Below are 23698 nucleotides of genomic sequence, written 5' to 3'. Positions count from 1 at the left end.
ACACTGTCAGGGTAATGTAGAGGGAGCTCTACACTGTATCTAACCCGTGCTGTACCTTTCCTGGGAGAGCTCGATGCTGACACTGGGTATAAAGTGGGGGACACGCTGTCAGGTTAATGTAGCGGGAGCTCAACACTGTATCTAACCCGTGCTGTACCTGTCCTGGGAGAGCTCGATGCTGACACCGGGTATAAAGAGGGGGGGACACTGTCAGGGTAATGTAGAGGGAGCTCTGCACTGTGTCTAACCCGTGCTGTACCTGTCCTGGGAGAGCTCGATGCTGACACTGGGTATAAAGTGAAGGGGGAAACTGTCAGGGTAAGGTAGAGGGAGCTCTACACTGTATCTAACGCGTGCTGTCCCTGTCCTGGGAGAGCTCGATGCTGACACTGGGTATAAAGTGGGGGACACACTGTCAGGGTAATGTAGAGGGAGCTCTACACTGTATCTAACCCGTGCTGTACCTGTCCTGGGAGCGCTCGATGCTGACACTGGGTATAAAGTGTGGGACACGCTGTCAGGGAAATGCAGAGCGAGCTCTACACTGTATCTAAACCGTGCTGTACCTGTCCTGGGAGAGCTCGATGCTGACACTGGGTATAAACTGGGTTACACACTTTCAGGGTAATGTAGAGGAAGCTCTACACTGTATCTTACCCGTGCTGTACCTGTCCTGGGAGAGCTCGATGCTGACACTGGGTATAAAGTGGGGGGGGGACACTGTCAGGGTAATGTAGAGGGAGCTCTAGACTGTATCTAACCCGTGCTGTACCTGTCCTGGGAGCGCTCGATGCTGACACTGGGTATAAAGTGGGGGACACACTGTCAGGGTAATGTACAGGGAGCTCTACACAGTATCTAACCCGTGCTGTACCTGTCCTGGGAGAGCTCGATGCTGACACTGGGTATAAAGTGGGGGACACACTGTCAGGTTAATGTAGCGGGAGCTCAACACTGTATCTAACCCGTGCTGTACATGTCCTGGGAGCGCTCGATGCTGACACCGGGTATAAAGTGGGGGGGACATTGTCAGGGTAATGTAGAGGGAGCTCTACACTGTATCTAACCCGTGCTGTACCTGTCCTGGGAGCGCTCGATGCTGACACTGGGTATAAACTGGGTTACACACTTTCAGGGTAATGTAGAGGAAGCTCTACACTGTATCTAACCTGTGCTGTACCTGTCCTGGGAGAGCTCGATGCTGACACTGGGTATAAAGTGGGGGGGGGACACTGTCAGGGTAATGTAGAGGGAGCTCTAGACTGTATCTAACCCGTGCTGTACCTGTCCTGGGAGCGCTCGATGCTGACACTGGGTATAAAGTGGGGGACACACTGTCAGGGTAATGTAGAGGGAGCTCTAGACTGTATCTAACCCGTGCTGTACCTGTCCTGGGAGAGCTCGATGCTGACACTGGGTATAAAGTGGGGGACACACTGTCAGGGTAATGTAGAGGGAGCTCTAGACTGTATCTAACCCGTGCTGTACCTGTCCTGGGAGAGCTCGATGCTGACACTGGGTATAAAGTGGGGGACACACTGTCAGGGTAATGTACAGGGAGCTCTACACAGTATCTAACCCGTGCTGTACCTGTCCTGGGAGAGCTCGATGCTGACACTGGGTATAAAGTCGGGGGGGGACACTGTCAGGGTAATGTAGAGGGAGCTCTAGACTGTATCTAACCCGTGCTGTACCTGTCCTGGGAGAGCTCGATGCTGACACTGGGTATAAAGTGGGGGGGACACTGTCAGGGTAATGTAGAGGGAGCTCTACACTGTATCTAACCCATGCTGTACCTGTCCTGGGAGAGCTCGATGCTGACACTGGGTATAAAGTGGGGGACACACTGTCAGGGTAATGTAGAGGGAGCTCTACACTGTATCTAACCTGTGCTGTACCTGTCCTGGGAGAGCTCGTTGCTGACACTGGGTATAAAGTGGGGGACACACTGTCAGGGTAATGTAGAGGGAGCTCTACACTGTATCTAACCCGTGCTGTACCTGTCCTGGGAGAGCTCGTTGCTGACACTGGGTATAAAGTGGGGGACACACTGTCAGGGTAATGTAGAGGGAGCTCTACGCTGTATCTAACCCGTGCTGTACCTGTCCTGGGAGAGCTCAATGCTGACACTGGGTATAAAGTGGGGGGGACACTGTCAGGGTAATGTAGAGGGAGCTCGACACTGTATCTAACCCGTGCTGTACCTGTCCTGGGAGAGTTCGATGCTGACACTGGGTATAAAGTGGGGGGGACACTCAGGGTAATGTAGAGGGAGCTCTACACTGTATCTAACCCGTGCTGTACCTGTCCTGGGAGAGCTCGATGCTGACACTGGGTATAAAGTGGGGGACACACTGTCAGGGAAATGTAGAGGGAGCTCTGCACTGTATCTAACCCGTGCTGTACCTGTCCTGGGAGAGCTTATGGCTGACACTGGGTATAAAGTGGGGGGGACACGGTCAGGGTAATGTAGAGGAAGCTCTACACTGTATCTAACCCGTGCTGTACCTGTCCTGGGAGAGCTCGATGCTGACACTGGGTATAAAGTGGGGGACACACTGTCAGGGTAATGTAGAGGGAGCTCTACACTGTATCTAACCCGTGCTGTACCTGTCCTGGGAGCGCTCGATGCTGACACTGGGTATAGAGTGGGGGACACACTGTCAGGGAAATGTAGAGGGAGCTCTACACTGTATCTAACCCGTGCTGTACCTGTCCTGGGAGAGCTCGATGCTGACACTGGGTATAAAGTGGGGGGGACACTTTGAGGGTAATGTAGAGGGAGCTCAACACTGTATCTAACCCGTGCTGTACCTGTCCTGGGAAAGCTAGATGCTGACACTGGGTATAAAGTGGGGGGGACACTTTGAGGGTAATGTAGAGGGAGCTCTACACTGTATCTAACCCGTGCTGTACCTGTCCTGGGAGAGCTCAATGCTGACACTGGGTATAAAGTGGGGGGACACACTGTCAGGGAAATGTTGAGGGAGCTCTACACTGTATCTAACCCGTGCTGTACCTGTCCTGGGAAAGCTAGATGCTGACACTGGGTATAAAGTGGGGGGGACACTTTGAGGGTAATGTAGAGGGAGCTCTACACTGTATCTAACCCGTGCTGTACCTGTCCTGGGAGAGCTCAATGCTGACACTGGGTATAAAGTGGGGGGACACACTGTCAGGGAAATGTTGAGGGAGCTCTACACTGTATCTAACCCGTGCTGTACCTGTCCTGGGAGCGCTCGATGCTGACACTGGGTATAAAGTGGGGGGGACACTGTCAGGGTAATGTAGAGGGAGCTCTACACTGTATCTAAACCGTGCTGCTCCTGTCCTGGGAGAGCTCGATGCTGACACTGGGTATAAAGTGAGGGGGGGATACTGTCAGGGTAATGTAGAGGGAGCTCTACACTGTATCTAACCCGTGCTGTACCTGCCCTGGGAGAGCTCGATGCTGACACTGGGTATAAAGTGGGGGGGACACTGTCAGGGTAATGTAGAGGGAGCTCTGCACTGTATCTAACCCGTGCTGTACCTGTCCTGGGAGAGCTCGATGCTGACACTGGATATAAAGTGGGGGACACACTGTCAGGGAAATGTAGAGGGAGCTCTACACTGTATCTAACCCGTGCTGTACCTGTCCTGGGAGAGCTTATTGCTGACACTGGGTATAAAGTGGGGGACACACTGTCAGGGTAATGTAGAGGGAGCTCTACACTGTATCTAACCCGTGCTGTACCTGTCCTGGGAGCGCTCGATGCTGACACTGGGTATAAAGTGGGGGACACACTGTCAGGGAAATGTCGAGGGAGCTCTACACTGTATCTAACCCGTGCTGTACCTGTCCTGGGAGAGCTCGTTGCTGACACCGGGTATAAAGTGGGGGGGACACTTTCAGGGTAATGTAGAGGGAGCTCTACACTGTATCTAACCCGTGCTGTACCTGTCCTGGGAGAGCTCGATGCTGACACTGGGTATAAAGTGGGGGACACACTGTCAGGGTAATGTAGAAGGAGCTCTACACTGTATCTAACCCGTGCTGTACCTGTCCTGGGAGAGCATGATGCTGACACTGGGTATAAAGTGGGGGGACACTGTCAGGGTAATGTAGAGGGAGCTCTACACTGTATCTAACCCGTGCTGTACCTGTCCTGGGAGAGCTCGATGCTGACACTGGGTATAAAGTGGGGGACACACTGTCAGGGTAATGTAGAGGGAGCTCTACACTGTATCTAACCCGTGCTGTACCTGTCCTGGGAGAGCTCGATGCTGACACTGGGTATAAAGTGGGGGACACACTGTCAGGGTAATGTAGAGGGAGCTCTACACTGTATCTAACCCGTGCTGTACCTGTCCTGGGAGCGCTCGATGCTGACACTGGGTATAAACTGGGTTACACACTTTCAGGGTAATGTCGAGGAAGTTCTAAACTGTATCTAACCCGTGCTGTACCTGTCCTGGGAGAGCTCGATGCTGACACTGGGTATAAAGTGGGGGACACACTGTCAGGTTAATGTAGAGGAAGCTCTAAACTGTATCTAACCCGTGCTGTACCTGTCCTGGGAGAGCTCGATGCTGACACTGGGTATAAAGTGGGGGACACACTGTCAGGGTAATGTAGAGGGAGCTCTGCACAGTATCTAACCCGTGCTGCAGCTGTACTGGGAGAGCTCGATGCTAACAATGGGTATAAAGTGGGGGACACACTGTCAGGGTAATGTAGAGGGAGCTCTGCACTGTATCTAACCCGTGCTGTACCTGTCCTGGGAGAGCTCGATGCTGACACTGGGTATAAAGTGGGGGACACACTGTCAGGGTAATGTAGAGGGAGCTCTGCACTGTATCTAACCCGTGCTGTACCTGTCCTGGGAGAGCTCGATGCTGACGCTGGGTATAAATTGGGGGACACACTGTCAGGGTAATGTAGCGGGAGCTCTACACTGTATCTAACCCGTGCTGTACCTGTCCTGGGAGAGCTCGATGCTGACACTGGGTATAAAGTGGGGGACACACTGTCAGGGTAATGTAGAGGGAGCTCTGCACTGTATCTAACCCGTGCTGTACCTGTCCTGGGAGAGCTCGATGCTGACGCTGGGTATAAATTGGGGGACACACTGTCAGGGTAATGTAGCGGGAGCTCTACACTGTATCTAACCCGTGCTGTACCTGTCCTGGGAGAGCTTATTGCTGACACTGGGTTAAAGGTGGGGGGGGAGACGGTCAGCGTAATGTAGAGGGAGCTCTACACTGTATCTAACCCGTGTTGTACCTGTCCTGGGATAGCTCGATGCTGACACTGGGTATAAAGTGGGGGACACACTGTCAGGGTAATGTAGAGGGAGCTCTACACTGTATCTAACCCGTGCTGTACCTGTCCTGGGAGCGCTCGATGCTGACACTGGGTATAAAGAGGGGGGGACACTGTCAGGGAAATGTAGAGGGAGCTCTACACTGTATCTAACCCGTGCTGTACCTGTCCTGGGAGCGCTCGATGCTGACACTGGGTATAAAGTGGGGGACACACTGTCAGGGAAATGTAGAGGGAGCTCTACACTGTATCTAACCCGTGCTGTACCTGTCCTGGGAGAGCTCGATGCTGACACCGGGTATAAAGTGGGGGGGACACTGTCAGGGTAATGTAGAGGGAGCTCTACACTGTATCTAACTCGTGCTGTACCTGTCCTGGGAGAGCTCGATGCTGACACTGGGTATAAAGTGGGGGACACACTGTCAGGGTAATGTAGAGGGAGCTCTACACTGTATCTAACCCGTGCTGTACCTGTCCTGGGAGAGCTTATTGCTGACACTGGGTATAAAGTGGGGGGGGACACGGTCAGGGTAACGTCGAGGGAGCTCTACACTGTATCTAACCCGTGCTGTACCTGTCCTGGGAGAGCTCGATGCTGACACTGGGTATAAAGTGAGGGACACACTGTCAGGGTAATGTAGAGGGAGCTCTACACTGTATCTAACCCGTGCTGTACCTGTCCTGGGAGAGCTCGATGCTGACACTGGGTATAAGGTGGGGGACACACTGTCAGGGTAATGTAGAGGGAGCTCTACACTGTATCTAACCCGTGCTGTACCTGTCCTGGGAGCGCTCGATGCTGACACTGGGTATAAACTGGGTTACACACTTTCAGGGTAATGTCGAGGAAGCTCTAAACTGTATCTAACCCGTGCTGTACATGTCCTGGGAGCGCTCGATGCTGACACTGGGTATAAACTGGGTTACACACTTTCAGGGAAATGTAGAGGGAGCTCTACACTGTATCTAACCCGTGCTGTACCTGTCCTGGGAGAGCTTATTGCTGACACTGGGTATAAAGTGGGGGGGACACGGTCAGGGTCATGTAGAGGGAGCTCTACACTGTATCTAACCCGTGCTGTACCTGTCCTGGGAGAGCTCGATGCTGAAACTGGATATAAAGTGGGGGACACACTGTCAGGGTAATGTAGAGGGAGCTCTACACTGTATCTAACCCGTGCTGTACCTGTCCTGGGAGCGCTCGATGCTGACACTGGGTATAAAGTGGGGGACACACTGTCAGGGAAATGTCGAGGGAGCTCTACACTGTATCTAACCCGTGCTGTACCTATCCTGGGAGAGCTCGAATCTGACACTGGGTATAAAGTGGGGGGGACACTTTCAGGGTAATGTAGAGGGAGCTCTACACTGTATGTAACCCGTGCTGTACCTGTCCTGGGAGAGCTCGTTGCTGCCACCGGGTATAAAGTGGGGGGGACACTTTCAGGGTAATGTAGAGGGAGCTCTACACTGTATCTAACCCGTGCTGTACCTGTCCTGGGAGAGCTCGATGCTGAAACTGGGTATAAAGTGGGGGACACTGTCAGGGTAATGTAGAGGGAGTTCTGCACTGTATCTAACCCGTGCTGTACCTGTCCTGGGAGAGCTCGATGCTGACACTGGGTATAAAGTGGGGGACACACTGTCAGGGTAATGTAGAGGGAGCTCGACACTGTATCTAACCCGTGCTGTACCTGTCCTGGGAGAGCATGATGCTGACACTGGGTATAAAGTGGGGGGACACTGTCAGTGTAATGTAGAGGGAGCTCTAAACTGTATCTAACCCGTGCTGTACGTGTCCTGGGAGAGCTCGATGCTGACACTGAGTATAAAGTGGGGGACACACTGTCAGGGTAATGTAGAGGGAGCTCTACACTGTATCTAACCCGTGCTGTACCTGTCCTGGGAGAGCTCGATGCTGACACTGGGTATAAGGTGGGGGACACACTGTCAGGGTAATGTAGAGGGAGCTCTACACTGTATCTAACCCGTGCTGTACCTGTCCTGGGAGCGCTCGATGCTGACACTGGGTATAAACTGGGTTACACACTTTCAGGGTAATGTCGAGGAAGCTCTAAACTGTATCTAACCGGTGCTGTACCTGTCCTGGGAGAGCTCGATGCTGACACTGGGTATAAAGTGGGGGACACACTGTCAGGGTAATGTAGAGGGAGCTCCACACAGTATCTAACCCGTGCTGTACCTGTCCAGGGAGAGTTCGATGCTGACACTGGGTATAAAGTGGGGGGGGACACTCAGGGTAATGTAGAGGGAGCTCTACACTGTATCTAACCCGTGCTGTACCTGTCCTGGGAGAGCTCGATGCTGACACTGGGTATAAAGTGGGGGACACACGGTCAGGGAAATGTAGAGGGAGCTCTACACTGTATCTAACCCGTGCTGTTCCTGTCCTGGGAAAGCTTATTGCTGACACTGTGCATAAAGTGGGGGGGACACGGTCAGGGTAATGTAGAGGGAGCTCTACACTGTATCTAACCCGTGCTGTACCTGTCCTGGGAGCGCTCGATGCTGACACTGGGTATAAAGTGGGGGACAGACTGTCAGGGTAATGTACAGGGAGCTCTACACAGTATCTAACCCGTCCTGTACCTGTACTGGGAGAGCTCGATGCTGACACTGGGTATAAAGTGGGGGACACACTGTCAGGGTAATGTCGAGGGAGCTCTACACTGTATCTAACCCGTGCTGTACCTGTCCTGGGAGAGCTCGATGCTGACACTGGGTATAAAGTGGGGGGGACACTGTCAGGGTAATGTAGAGGGAGCTCTACACTGTATCTAACCCGTGCTGTACCTTTCCTGGGAGAGCTCGATGCTGACACTGGGTATAAAGTGGGGGACACGCTGTCAGGTTAATGTAGCGGGAGCTCAACACTGTATCTAACCCGTGCTGTACCTGTCCTGGGAGAGCTCGATGCTGACACCGGGTATAAAGTGGGGGGGACACTGTCAGGGTAATGTAGAGGGAGCTCTGCACTGTGTCTAACCCGTGCTGTACCTGTCCTGGGAGAGCTCGATGCTGACACTGGGTATAAAGTGAAGGGGGAAACTGTCAGGGTAAGGTAGAGGGAGCTCTACACTGTATCTAACGCGTGCTGTCCCTGTCCTGGGAGAGCTCGATGCTGACACTGGGTATAAAGTGGGGGACACACTGTCAGGGTAATGTAGAGGGAGCTCTACACTGTATCTAACCCGTGCTGTACCTGTCCTGGGAGCGCTCGATGCTGACACTGGGTATAAAGTGTGGGACACGCTGTCAGGGAAATGCAGAGCGAGCTCTACACTGTATCTAACCCGTGCTGTACCTGTCCTGGGAGAGCTCGATGCTGACACTGGGTATAAACTGGGTTACACACTTTCAGGGTAATGTAGAGGAAGCTCTACACTGTATCTTACCCGTGCTGTACCTGTCCTGGGAGAGCTCGATGCTGACACTGGGTATAAAGTGGGGGGGGGACACTGTCAGGGTAATGTAGAGGGAGCTCTAGACTGTATCTAACCCGTGCTGTACCTGTCCTGGGAGCGCTCGATGCTGACACTGGGTATAAAGTGGGGGACACACTGTCAGGGTAATGTACAGGGAGCTCTACACAGTATCTAACCCGTGCTGTACCTGTCCTGGGAGAGCTCGATGCTGACACTGGGTATAAAGTGGGGGACACACTGTCAGGTTAATGTAGCGGGAGCTCAACACTGTATCTAACCCGTGCTGTACCTGTCCTGGGAGCGCTCGATGCTGACACCGGGTATAAAGTGGGGGGGACATTGTCAGGGTAATGTAGAGGGAGCTCTACACTGTATCTAACCCGTGCTGTACCTGTCCTGGGAGCGCTCGATGCTGACACTGGGTATAAACTGGGTTACACACTTTCAGGGTAATGTAGAGGAAGCTCTACACTGTATCTAACCTGTGCTGTACCTGTCCTGGGAGAGCTCGATGCTGACACTGGGTATAAAGTGGGGGGGGGACACTGTCAGGGTAATGTAGAGGGAGCTCTAGACTGTATCTAACCCGTGCTGTACCTGTCCTGGGAGCGCTCGATGCTGACACTGGGTATAAAGTGGGGGACACACTGTCAGGGTAATGTAGAGGGAGCTCTAGACTGTATCTAACCCGTGCTGTACCTGTCCTGGGAGAGCTCGATGCTGACACTGGGTATAAAGTGGGGGACACACTGTCAGGGTAATGTAGAGGGAGCTCTAGACTGTATCTAACCCGTGCTGTACCTGTCCTGGGAGCGCTCGATGCTGACACTGGGTATAAAGTGGGGGACACACTGTCAGGGTAATGTAGAGGGAGCTCTAGACTGTATCTAACCCGTGCTGTACCTGTCCTGGGAGAGCTCGATGCTGACACTGGGTATAAAGTGGGGGACACACTGTCAGGGTAATGTAGAGGGAGCTCTAGACTGTATCTAACCCGTGCTGTACCTGTCCTGGGAGAGCTCGATGCTGACACTGGGTATAAAGTGGGGGACACACTGTCAGGGTAATGTACAGGGAGCTCTACACAGTATCTAACCCGTGCTGTACCTGTCCTGGGAGAGCTCGATGCTGACACTGGGTATAAAGTCGGGGGGGGACACTGTCAGGGTAATGTAGAGGGAGCTCTAGACTGTATCTAACCCGTGCTGTACCTGTCCTGGGAGAGCTCGATGCTGACACTGGGTATAAAGTGGGGGGGACACTGTCAGGGTAATGTAGAGGGAGCTCTACACTGTATCTAACCCATGCTGTACCTGTCCTGGGAGAGCTCGATGCTGACACTGGGTATAAAGTGGGGGACACACTGTCAGGGTAATGTAGAGGGAGCTCTACACTGTATCTAACCTGTGCTGTACCTGTCCTGGGAGAGCTCGTTGCTGACACTGGGTATAAAGTGGGGGACACACTGTCAGGGTAATGTAGAGGGAGCTCTACACTGTATCTAACCCGTGCTGTACCTGTCCTGGGAGAGCTCGTTGCTGACACTGGGTATAAAGTGGGGGACACACTGTCAGGGTAATGTAGAGGGAGCTCTACGCTGTATCTAACCCGTGCTGTACCTGTCCTGGGAGAGCTCAATGCTGACACTGGGTATAAAGTGGGGGGGACACTGTCAGGGTAATGTAGAGGGAGCTCGACACTGTATCTAACCCGTGCTGTACCTGTCCTGGGAGAGTTCGATGCTGACACTGGGTATAAAGTGGGGGGGACACTCAGGGTAATGTAGAGGGAGCTCTACACTGTATCTAACCCGTGCTGTACCTGTCCTGGGAGAGCTCGATGCTGACACTGGGTATAAAGTGGGGGACACACTGTCAGGGAAATGTAGAGGGAGCTCTGCACTGTATCTAACCCGTGCTGTACCTGTCCTGGGAGAGCTTATGGCTGACACTGGGTATAAAGTGGGGGGGACACGGTCAGGGTAATGTAGAGGAAGCTCTACACTGTATCTAACCCGTGCTGTACCTGTCCTGGGAGAGCTCGATGCTGACACTGGGTATAAAGTGGGGGACACACTGTCAGGGTAATGTAGAGGGAGCTCTACACTGTATCTAACCCGTGCTGTACCTGTCCTGGGAGCGCTCGATGCTGACACTGGGTATAGAGTGGGGGACACACTGTCAGGGAAATGTAGAGGGAGCTCTACACTGTATCTAACCCGTGCTGTACCTGTCCTGGGAGAGCTCGATGCTGACACTGGGTATAAAGTGGGGGGGACACTTTGAGGGTAATGTAGAGGGAGCTCTACACTGTATCTAACCCGTGCTGTACCTGTCCTGGGAGAGCTCGATGCTGACACTGGGTATAAATTGGGGGACACACTGTCAGGGTAATGTAGAGGGAGCTCTACACTGTATCTAACCCGTGCTGTACCTGTCCTGGGAGAGCTCGATGCTGACACTGGGTATAAAGTGGGGGACACACTGTCAGGGAAAAGTAGAGGGAGCTCTACACTGTATCTAACCCGTGCTGTACCTGTCCTGGGAGAGCTTATTGCTGACACTGGGTATAAAGTGGGGGGGAGACGGTCAGCGTAATGTAGAGGGAGCTCTACACTGTATCTAACCCGTGTTGTACCTGTCCTGGGAGAGCTCGATGCTGACACTGGGTATAAAGTGGGGGACACACTGTCAGGGAAATGTAGAGGGAGCTCTACACTGTAGCTAACCCGTGCTGTACCTGTCCTGGGAGCGCTCGATGCTGACACTGGGTATAAAGTGGGGGACACACTGTCAGGGAAATGTAGAGGGAGCTCGACACTGTATCTAACCCGTGCTGTACCTGTCCTGGGAGAGCTCGTTGCTGACAACGGGTATAAAGTGGGGGGGACACTGTCAGGGTAATGTAGAGGGAGCTCTACACTGTATCTAACCCGTGCTGTACCTGTCCTGGGAGAGCTCGATGCTGACACTGGGTATAAAGTGGGGGACACAATGTCAGGGTAATGTAGAGGGAGCTCTACACTGTATCTAACCCGTGCTGTACCTGTCCTGGGGGAGCTCGATGCTGACACTGGGAATAAAGTGGGGGACACACTGTCAGGGCAATGTCAAGGGAGCTCTACACTGTATCTAACCCGTGCTGTACCTGTCCTGGGAGCGCTCGATGCTGACACTGGGTCTAAAGTGGGGGACACATCGTCAGGGTAATGTAGAGGGAGCTCTACACTGTATCTAACCCGTGCTGTACCAGTCCTGGGAGCGCTCGATGCTGACACTGGGTATAAAGTGGGGGACACACTGTCAGGGTAATGTAGAGGGAGCTCTACACTGTGTCTAACCCATGCTGTACCTGTCCTGGGAGAGCTCGATGCTGACACAGGGTATAAAATGGGGGACACACAGTCAGGGTAATGTAGAGGGAGCTCTACACTGTGTCTAACCCGTGCTGTACCTGTCCTGGGAGAGCTCGATGCTGACACCGGGTATAAAGTGGGGGGGACACTGTCAGGGTAATGTAGAGGGATCTCTACACTGTATCTAACCCGTGCTGTACCTGCCCTGGGAGAGCTCGCTGCTGACACTGGGTATAAAGTGGGAGGGACACTGTCAGGGTAATGTAGGGGGAGCTCTACACTGTATCTAAACCGAGCTGTACATGTCCTGGGAGAGCTCGATGCTGACACTGGGTATAAAGTGGGGGACACACTGTCAGGGAAATGTAGAGGGAGCTCTACACTGTATCTAACCCGTGCTGTACCTGTCCTGGGAGAGCTTATTGCTGACATTGGGTGTAAAGTGGGGGGGACACGGTCAGGGTAACGTAGAGGGAGCTCTACACTGTATTTAACCCGTGGTGTACCTGTCCTGGGAGAGCTCGATGCTGACACTGGGTATAAAGTGAGGGACACACTGTCAGGGTAATGTAGAGGGAGCTCTACACTGTATCTAACCCGTGCTGTACCTGTCCTGGGAGAGCTCGATGCTGACACTGGGTATTAAGTGGGGACACACTGTCAGGGTAATGTAGAGGGAGCTCTACACTGTATCTAACCCGTGCTGTACCTGTCCTGGGAGAGCTCGATGCTGACACTGGATATAAAGTGTGGGACACGCTGTCAGGGAAATGCAGAGCGAGCTCTACACTGTATCTAACCCGTGCTGTACCTGTCCTGGGAGAGCTCGATGCTGACACTGGGTATAAACTGGGTTACACACTTTCAGGGTAATGTAGAGGAAGCTCTACACTGTATCTAACCCGTGCTGTACCTGTCCTGGGAGCGCTCGATGCTGACACTGGGTATAAACTGGGTTACACACTTTCAGGGTAATGTAGAGGAAGCTCTACACTGTATCTAACCCGTGCTGTACCTGTCCTGGGAGCGCTCGATGCTGACACTGGGTATAAACTGGGTTACACACTTTCAGGGTAATGTAGAGGGAGCTCTACACTGTATCTTAACCGTGCTGTACCTGTCCTGGGAGAGCTCGATGCTGACACTGGGTATAAAGTGGGGGACACACTGTCAGGGTAATGTAGAGGGAGCTCTAGACTGTATCTAACCCGTGCTGTACCTGTTCTGGGAGAGCTCGATGCTGACACTGGGTATAAAGTGGGGGACACACTGTCAGGGAAATGTAGAGGGAGCTCTACACTGTATCTAACCCGTGCTGTACCTGTCCTGGGAGAGCTCGATGCTGACACTGGGTATAAAGTGGGGGGGACACTGTCAGGGTAATGTAGAGGGAGCTCTACACAGTATCTAACCCGTGTTGTACCTGTCCTGGGAGAGCTCGATGCTGACACTGGGTATAAAGTCGGGGGGGGACACTGTCAGGGTAATGTAGAGGGAGCTCTAGACTGTATCTAACCCGTGCTGTACCTGTCCTGGGAGAGCTCGATGCTGACACTGGGTATAAAGTGGGGGGGACACTGTCAGGGTAATGTAGAGGGAGCTCTACACTGTATCTAACCCATGCTGTACCTGTCCTGGGAGAGCTCGATGCTGACACTGGGTATAAAGTGGGGGACACACTGTCAGGGAAATGTAGAGGGAGCTCTACACTGTATCTAACCCGTGCTGTACCTGTCCTGGGAGAGCTCGATGCTGACACTGGGTATAAAGTGGGGGACACACTGTCAGGGTAATGTAGAGGGAGCTCTACACTGTATCTAACCCGTGCTGTACCTGTCCTGGGAGAGCTCGATGCTGACACTGGGTATTAAGTGGGGACACACTGTCAGGGTAATGTAGAGGGAGCTCTACACTGTATCTAACCCGTGCTGTACCTGTCCTGGGAGAGCTCGATGCTGACACTGGATATAAAGTGTGGGACACGCTGTCAGGGAAATGCAGAGCGAGCTCTACACTGTATCTAACCCGTGCTGTACCTGTCCTGGGAGAGCTCGATGCTGACACTGGGTATAAACTGGGTTACACACTTTCAGGGTAATGTAGAGGAAGCTCTACACTGTATCTAACCCGTGCTGTACCTGTCCTGGGAGCGCTCGATGCTGACACTGGGTATAAACTGGGTTACACACTTTCAGGGTAATGTAGAGGAAGCTCTACACTGTATCTAACCCGTGCTGTACCTGTCCTGGGAGCGCTCGATGCTGACACTGGGTATAAACTGGGTTACACACTTTCAGGGTAATGTAGAGGGAGCTCTACACTGTATCTTAACCGTGCTGTACCTGTCCTGGGAGAGCTCGATGCTGACACTGGGTATAAAGTGGGGGACACACTGTCAGGGTAATGTAGAGGGAGCTCTAGACTGTATCTAACCCGTGCTGTACCTGTTCTGGGAGAGCTCGATGCTGACACTGGGTATAAAGTGGGGGACACACTGTCAGGGAAATGTAGAGGGAGCTCTACACTGTATCTAACCCGTGCTGTACCTGTCCTGGGAGAGCTCGATGCTGACACTGGGTATAAAGTGGGGGGGACACTGTCAGGGTAATGTAGAGGGAGCTCTACACAGTATCTAACCCGTGTTGTACCTGTCCTGGGAGAGCTCGATGCTGACACTGGGTATAAAGTCGGGGGGGGACACTGTCAGGGTAATGTAGAGGGAGCTCTAGACTGTATCTAACCCGTGCTGTACCTGTCCTGGGAGAGCTCGATGCTGACACTGGGTATAAAGTGGGGGGGACACTGTCAGGGTAATGTAGAGGGAGCTCTACACTGTATCTAACCCATGCTGTACCTGTCCTGGGAGAGCTCGATGCTGACACTGGGTATAAAGTGGGGGACACACTGTCAGGGTAATGTAGAGGGAGCTCTACACTGTATCTAACCTGTGCTTTACCTGTCCTGGGAGAGCTCGTTGCTGACACTGGGTATAAAGTGGGGGACACACTGTCAGGGTAATGTAGAGGGAGCTCTACACTGTATCTAACCCGTGCTGTACCTGTCCTGGGAGAGCTCGTTGCTGACACTGGGTATAAAGTGGGGGACACACTGTCAGGGTAATGTAGAGGGAGCACTACGCTGTATCTAACCCGTGCTGTACCTGTCCTGGGAGAGCTCAATGCTGACAATGGGTATAAAGTGGGGGGGACACTGTCAGGGTAATGTAGAGGGAGCTCGACACTGTATCTAACCCGTGCTGTACCTGTCCTGGGAGAGTTCGATGCTGACACTGGGTATAAAGTGGGGGGGACACTCAGGGTAATGTAGAGGGAGCTCTACACTGTATCTAACCCGTGCTGTACCTGTCCTGGGAGAGCTCGATGCTGACACTGGGTATAAAGTGGGGGACACACTGTCAGGGAAATGTAGAGGGAGCTCTGCACTGTATCTAACCCGTGCTGTACCTGTCCTGGGAGAGCTTATGGCTGACACTGGGTATAAAGTGGGGGGGACACGGTCAGGGTAATGTAGAGGAAGCTCTACACTGTATCTAACCCGTGCTGTACCTGTCCTGGGAGAGCTCGATGCTGACACTGGGTATAAAGTGAGGGACACACTGTCAGGGTAATGTAGAGGGAGCTCTACACTGTATCTAACCCGTGCTGTACCTGTCCTGGGAGAGCTCGATGCTGACACTGGGTATAGAGTGGGGGACACACTGTCAGGGAAATGTAGAGGGAGCTCTACACTGTATCTAACCCGTGCTGTACCTGTCCTGGGAGAGCTCGATGCTGACACTGGGTATAAAGTGGGGGGGACACTTTGAGGGTAATGTAGAGGGAGCTCTACACTGTATCTAACCCGTGCTGTACCTGTCCTGGGAGAGCTCGATGCTGACACTGGGTATAAATTGGGGGACACACTGTCAGGGTAATGTAGAGGGAGCTCTACACTGTATCTAACCCGTGCTGTACCTGTCCTGGGAGAGCTCGATGCTGACACTGGGTATAAAGTGGGGGACACACTGTCAGGGAAAAGTAGAGGGAGCTCTACACTGTATCTAACCCGTGCTGTACCTGTCCTGGGAGAGCTTATTGCTGACACTGGGTATAAAGTGGGGGGGAGACGGTCAGCGTAATGTAGAGGGAGCTCTACACTGTATCTAACCCGTGTTGTACCTGTCCTGGGAGAGCTCGATGCTGACACTGGGTATAAAGTGGGGGACACACTGTCAGGGAAATGTAGAGGGAGCTCTACACTGTAGCTAACCCGTGCTGTACCTGTCCTGGGAGCGCTCGATGCTGACACTGGGTCTAAAGTGGGGGACACACTGTCAGGGAAATGTAGAGGGAGCTCTACACTGTATCTAACCCGTGCTGTACCTGTCCTGGGAGAGCTCGATGCTGACACTGGGTATAAAGTGGGGGACACACTGTCAGGGAAATGTAGAGGGAGCTCTGCACTGTATCTAACCCGTGCTGTACCTGTCCTGGGAGAGCTTATGGCTGACACTGGGTATAAAGTGGGGGGGACACGGTCAGGGTAATGTAGAGGAAGCTCTACACTGTATCTAACCCGTGCTGTACCTGTCCTGGGAGAGCTCGATGCTGACACTGGGTATAAAGTGGGAGGGACACTGTCAGGGTAATGTAGGGGGAGCTCTACACTGTATCTAAACCGAGCTGTACATGTCCTGGGAGAGCTCGATGCTGACACTGGGTATAAAGTGGGGGACACACTGTCAGGGAAATGTAGAGGGAGCTCTACACTGTATCTAACCCGTGCTGTACCTGTCCTGGGAGAGCTTATTGCTGACATTGGGTGTAAAGTGGGGGGGACACGGTCAGGGTAACGTAGAGGGAGCTCTAGACTGTATTTAACCCGTGGTGTACCTGTCCTGGGAGAGCTCGATGCTGACACTGGGTATAAAGTGAGGGACACACTGTCAGGGTAATGTAGAGGGAGCTCTACACTGTATCTAACCCGTGCTGTACCTGTCCTGGGAGAGCTCGATGCTGACACTGGGTATAAAGTGAGGGACACACTGTCAGGGTAATGTAGAGGGAGCTCTACACTGTATCTAACCCGTGCTGTACCTGTCCCGGGAGAGCTCGATGCTGACACTGGGTATAAAGTGGGGGACACACTGTCAGGGAAATGTAGAGGGAGCTCTACACTGTCTCTAACCCGTGCTGTACCTGTCCTGGGAGAGCTCGATGCTGACACTGGGTATAAAGTGGGGGACACACTGTCAGGGTAATGTAGAGGGAGCTCTACACTGTAACTAACCCGTGCTGTACCTGTCCTGGGAGAGCTCGATGCTGACACTGGGTATTAAGTGGGGACACACTGTCAGGGTAATGTAGAGGGAGCTCTACACTGTATCTAACCCGTGCTGTACCTGTCCTGGGAGAGCTCGATGCTGACACTGGGTATAAAGTGGGGGACACACTGTCAGGGTAATGTAGAGGAAGCTCTACACTGTATCTAACCCGTGCTGTACCTGTCCTGGGAGAGCTCGATGCTGACACTGGGTATAAACTGGGTTACACACTTTCAGGGTAATGTAGAGGAAGCTCTACACTGTATCTTAACCGTGCTGTACCTGTCCTGGGAGAGCTCGATGCTGACACTGGGTATAAAGTGGGGGGGGGGACACTGTCAGGGTAATGTAGAGGGAGCTCTAGACTGTATCTAACCCGTGCTGTACCTGTCCTGGGAGCGCTCGATGCTGACACTGGGTATAAAGTGGGGGACACACTGTCAGGGTAATGTACAGGGAGCTCTACACAGTATCTAACCCGTGCTGTACCTGTCCTGGGAGAGCTCGATGCTGACACTGGGTATAAAGTCGGGGGGGGGACACTGTCAGGGTAATGTAGAGGGAGCTCTAGACTGTATCTAACCCGTGCTGTACCTGTCCTGGGAGAGCTCGATGCTGACACTGGGTATAAAGTGGGGGGGACACTGTCAGGGTAATGTAGAGGGAGCTCTACACTGTATCTAACCCATGCTGTACCTGTCCTGGGAGAGCTCGATGCTGACACTGGGTATAAAGTGGGGGACACACTGTCAGGGTAATGTAGAGGGAGCTCTACACTGTATCTAACCTGTGCTTTACCTGTCCTGGGAGAGCTCGTTGCTGACACTGGGTATAAAGTGGGGGGGACACTGTCAGGGTAATGTAGAGGGAGCTCGACACTGTATCTAACCCGTGCTGTACCTGTCCTGGGAGAGTTCGATGCTGACACTGGTATAAAGTGGGGGGGACACTTAGGGTAATGTAGAGGGAGCTCTACACTGTATCTAACCCGTGCTGTACCTGTCCTGGGAGAGCTCGATGCTGACACTGGGTATAAAGTGGGGGGGACACGGTCAGGGGTAATCTAGAGGAAGCTCTACACTGTATCTAACCCGTGCTGTACCTGTCCTGGGAGAGCTCGATGCTGACACTGGGTAATAAATTGGGGGACACACTGTCAGGGTAATGTAGAGGGAGCTCAACACTGTATCTAACCCGTGCTGTACCTGTCCTGGGAGAGCTCGATGCTGACACTGGGAATAAAGTGGGGGGACACACTGTCAGGGAAAAGTAGAGGGGAGCTCTACACTGTATCTAACCCGTGCTGTACCTGTCCTGGGAGAGCTTATTGCTGACACTGGGTATAAAGTGGGGGGGAGACGGTCAGCGTAATGTAGAGGGAGCTCTACACTGTATCTAACCCGTGTTGTACCTGTCCTGGGAGAGCTCGATGCTGACACTGGGTATAAAGTGGGGGACACACTGTCAGGGAAATGTAGAGGGAGCTCTACACAGTAGCTAACCCGTGCTGTACCTGTCCTGGGAGCGCTCGATGCTGACACTGGGTATAAAGTGGGGGACACACTGTCAGGGAAATGTAGAGGGAGCTCTACACTGTATCTAACCCGTGCTGTACCTGTCCTGGGAGAGCTCGATGCTGACACTGGGTATAAAGTGGGGGACACACTGTCAGGGAAATGTAGAGGGAGCTCTGCACTGTATCTAACCCGTGCTGTACCTGTCCTGGGAGAGCTTATGGCTGACACTGGGTATAAAGTGGGGGGGACACGGGTCAGGGTAATGTAGAGGAAGCTCTACACTGTATCTAACCCGTGCTGTACCTGTCCTGGGAGAGCTCGATGCTGACACTGGGTATAAATTGGGGGGACACACTGTCAGGGTAATGTAGAGGGAGCTCTACACTGTATCTAACCCGTGCTGTACCTGTCCTGGGAGAGCTCGATGCTGACACTGGGTATAAAGTGGGGGACACACTGTCAGGGAAAAGTAGAGGGAGCTCTACACTGTATCTAACCCCGTGCTGTACCAGTCCTGGGAGCGCTCGATGCTGACACTGGGTATAAAGTGGGGGACACACTGTCAGGGTAATGTAGAGGGAGCTCTACACTGTGTCTAACCCATGCTGTACCTGTCCTGGGAGAGCTCGATGCTGACACAGGGTATAAAATGGGGGACACACAGTCAGGGTAATGTAGAGGGAGCTCTACACTGTGTCTAACCCCGTGCTGTACCTGTCCTGGGAGAGCTCGATGCTGACACCGGGTATAAAGTGGGGGGGACACTGTCAGGGTAATGTAGAGGGATCTCTACACTGTATCTAACCCGTGCTGTACCTGCCCTGGGAGAGCTCGCTGCTGACACTGGGTATAAAGTGGGAGGGACACTGTCAGGGTAATGTAGGGGGAGCTCTACACTGTATCTAAACCGAGCTGTACATGTCCTGGGAGAGCTCCGATGCTGACACTGGGTATAAAGTGAGGGACACACTGTCAGGGTAATGTAGAGGGAGCTCTACACTGTATCTAACCCGTGCTGTACCTGTCCCGGGAGAGCTCGATGCTGACACTGGGTATAAAGTGGGGGACACACTGTCAGGGAAATGTAGAGGGAGCTCTACACTGTCCTCTAACCCGTGCTGTACCTGTCCTGGGAGAGCTCGATGCTTACACTGGGTATAAAGTGGGGGACCCCACTGTCAGGGTAATGTAGAGGGAGCTCTACACTGTAACTAACCCGTGCTGTACCTGTCCTGGGAGAGCTCGATGCTGACACTGGGTATAAAGTGGGGGACACACTGTCAGGGTAATGTAGAGGGAGCTCTACACTGTATCTAACACGTGCTGTACCTGTCCTGGGAGAGCTCGATGCTGACACTGGGTATAAAGTGGGGGACACACTGTCAGGGTAATGTAGAGGGAGCTCTACACTGTATCTAACCCGTGCTGTACCTGTCCTGGGAGAGCTCGATGCTGACACTGGGTGTAAAGTGGGGAACACACTTTCAGGGAAATGTAGAGGGAGCTCTACACTGTATCTAACCCGTGCTGTACCTGTCCTGGGAGAGCTTATTGCTGACACTGGGTATAAAGTGGGGGGGGACACGGTCAGGGTAATGTAGAGGGAGCTCTACACTGTATCTAACCCGTGCTGTACCTGTCCTGGGAGAGCTCGATGCTGACAGTGGGTATAAAGTGGGGGGACACACTGTCAGGGTAAGGTAGAGGGAGCTCTACACTGTATTGGGGAGGGGGGGGGGGGGGGTCCAGGACTGAGGGAGTGCTGCACTGTCAGAGGGTCAGTGCTGACGGAGTGCCGCACTATCAGAGGGTCAGTACTGAGGGACTGCTGCACTGTCAGAGGGTCAGTACTGAGGGAGTGCTGCACTGTCAGAGGGTCAATACTGAGAGAGTGCTGCACTGTCAGAGGGTCAGTACTGAGGGAGGTGCTGCACTGTCAGAGGGTCAGTGCTGACGGAGTGCCGCACTATCAGAGGGTCAGTACTGAGGGACTGCTGCACTGTCAGAGGGGTCAGTACTGAGGGAGTGCTGCACTGTCAGAGGGTCAATACTGAGAGAGTGCTGCACTGTTAGAGAGTCAGTACTGAGGGAGTGCCGCACTGTCAGAGGGTCAGTACTGAGGGAGTGCCGCACTGTCAGAGGGTCAGTACTGAGGGAGTGCTGCACTGTCAGAGGGTCAGTACTGAGGGAAACTTCGCACCCATTTCCCAGCTGCCGCATGTGGACTCTTGCTGTGCAGGTCACGACCTTTCCTCTTGCTGTGCAGGTCACGACCTTTCCACTTGCTGTGCAGGTCACGACCTTTCCACTTGCTGTGCAGGTCACGACCTTTCCCCGCTGGCCACCGCGACTCAGCTTCAAATGAAGTTGTTCGGTGTGGGGGGGGGGGGGGGGGGGGGGGTTGCAAAGCATTCTGGGAATTGCTGAAGTTGGGGGAGCGGACAACGGTGAATCTCTGGGGGGGGGGGGGGGGTTGCCTGTCCCTCCCTCCCCCCAGCTCCGCCACCCCCCCTCTTCCCTCCCCCACCCCGTCCCCCTCCCCTCCCCTCCCTCCTCCACTCCTCCCCCCCCCACTCCACTCCTCCCCCCCCCCCCACCCCTCAGCTCCGCCACCCCCCCCTCTTCCCTCCCCCACCCCGTCCCCCTCCCCTCCCTCCCTCCTCCACTCCTCCCCCCCCCCCCACTCCACTCCTCCCCCCCCCCCACCCCTCCCTCTCCCCGTCCGCCCTCCCCCTCCCCCACCCCTCAGCTCCGCCACCCACCCCCTCCCCTCCCTCCCCCACCCCCGTCCCCCCACCCCGTCCCCATCCCCCACCCCCCCCAGCTCCCCCACCCCTCCGCTCCGCCCACGTACCGGTGATAACCTCGTTGAGGTCCATGTCGCGGGCTTTCCTCAGCAGGCGGAACCAGCGAGGGGACGCCGTCGCAGTTCTTGATGGCCTTCTTGTTGTCGGGGTCGCGGCCGTACGAGATGTTCTTGAGGGCCCCGCAGGCGCCGTGGTGCACCTCCTTCTTGGGTGGTCCAGCAGCTCGACCAGCACGGGGATGCCCTTCAGCCGTCGCACCTCAGTCTTCAGCTTGTCGTTGCGGAAGCACAGGTGCTGCAGGTAGGCGGCCGCGTTGGACTTGACCGCGTCCAGCTTGTAGTTCAGCATGGCGATGACCTCGGGCAGCTCGGGCTGCCGCCAGGGCCGCGGGGTCCTTGCGGGCGCTGAGGAGGCTGGCCATGCTGCCCGCTCCGCTCGTGCTGCGCCAGGGGCGCCCCAGTAATACGCATCGTGCTCCGACCGCATGTCGTCCGCCAGGGGGTCGTCGAAGCTCCTGCTTTTGGGGACAAGACCAGACAAGACGTGCGTTGGGAATGGTCAGTGGCACCACCGTCAGACAATAATTCCCCCCCCCCCCCCCAATCCCCAGTCCCTCCCCACCAATCTCCCCCCCCCCCCCGCCCAAACCCAAGACCGCCTTCAGAGGGGGAAGTTGGGCGATCCGCGGTATGATCTATGCTGGGTGGGTCAGGGGAGGGTCTAACGTCCTGACCAGACGGCTATGTTTTAAACCGCCTGCTCTAACTGAAGGAAAATTTAGTCATTTGGCGAGAGGCGGGGTGGGGGGGGGGGGGGGTGGTTGGCAATGTGACCCCCCCCCCCCCACATTGGAAATCTGCTCGGAGACAAGCCCACGTGATCAGGGTGACATGGAGACGGAAACTCAAGACCGCGGCCTATTTTCACGCGAGAATCAGTGGCAGCTACTTTTCGGAAAACACGGTTGTGAAGATTCACCCAATCGGTGATCTGGCGGGGGGGGGGGGCGGCGGGGGGGGGGGGCGGGGGGGCACAAAAAATAGCGGCTCGAAGCCAGCAGGAGACGCAGCTGCTGTCGACCGCCAAGCAGAATGCTGGTGGGAAAGGATTCCTCGTTTGAAGAGGCGGGGGTGTGGACCTTTGTAGCGCCCTCCCCCCCTCCGCCCGCCCGCTAACCAGGCAGGAGGTATCGGACTCAGTACTCAGAATGCTACGCACCAGCTCGCCGATCACTGGGAATTCGAAACATGGCGGGGGTTTACCAAATGTGTACGGCAGTCCCTTCAGTTGCCCAGCAAGTTCCCGCTCGCCAAAGTTGATCTCAATTTGGAACAGTGAAAGGTTCAAAAGACCAAACCTTTTTTGCCGATTTCCTCCCTCTGGCGATGAATGTTCCACATTCTACCGGGGGCGGGGGGGGGGGGAATGGTCACGGGGGAAATCACACAATTTACAGAGCAGAAGGAGGCCATTCGGCCCATCGAGTCTGCACCGGCCCTTGGAAAGAGCATCTACCCAAGCCCACACCCGCCACCCTATCCCCGTAACCCAGTAACCCCCTCCTAACCTTTTTGGACACTAAGGGCAATTTAGCGCGGCCAATCCACCTAACCCGCACGTCTTTGGACTGTGGGAGGAAACCGAGAACCCGGAGGAAACCCACGCACACACGGGGAGGACGTGCAGACTCCGCACAGACAGTGACCCAAGCCGGGAATCTAACCTGGGACCCTGAGCTGTGAGGCAGCAGTGCTAAACACTGTGTTACCCATGGAGGGAGGGGGTCTGGTGGGATAATCTTCACTGAGTATGGATCATCTGGGGTGGGCGCGAGGGGGAGCTCTACACTGTATCTAACCCGTGTTGTACCTGTCCTGGGAGAGCTCGATGCTGACACTGGGTATAAAGTGGGGGGGACACTGTCAGGGTAATGTAGAGGGAGCTC

At 54.2% G+C, this 23698-nt stretch overlaps 1 protein-coding gene across 1 annotated transcript in view; it reads right to left on the bottom strand.

The window, feature by feature from the left end:
* Nucleotides 1–22266, bottom strand: part of LOC140410134 (catenin delta-1-like) — an 84001-nt gene extending 61735 nt beyond the window's left edge. The window contains 3 exon segments of the mRNA XM_072498086.1: nt 21801–21849; nt 21851–21966; nt 21969–22266. Of these exon segments, the coding sequence (XP_072354187.1) occupies nt 21801–21849; nt 21851–21966; nt 21969–22239 (436 nt within the window). The 5' untranslated portion in view covers nt 22240–22266.
* Between the last annotated feature and the right edge of the window lie 1432 nt (nt 22267–23698).

This window comes from Scyliorhinus torazame, chromosome 4, assembly GCF_047496885.1.
Source record: "Scyliorhinus torazame isolate Kashiwa2021f chromosome 4, sScyTor2.1, whole genome shotgun sequence".
NCBI classification, from domain to species: Eukaryota; Metazoa; Chordata; class Chondrichthyes; order Carcharhiniformes; family Scyliorhinidae; genus Scyliorhinus; species Scyliorhinus torazame.
This window is presented reverse-complemented; position numbering and strand designations above follow the sequence as displayed.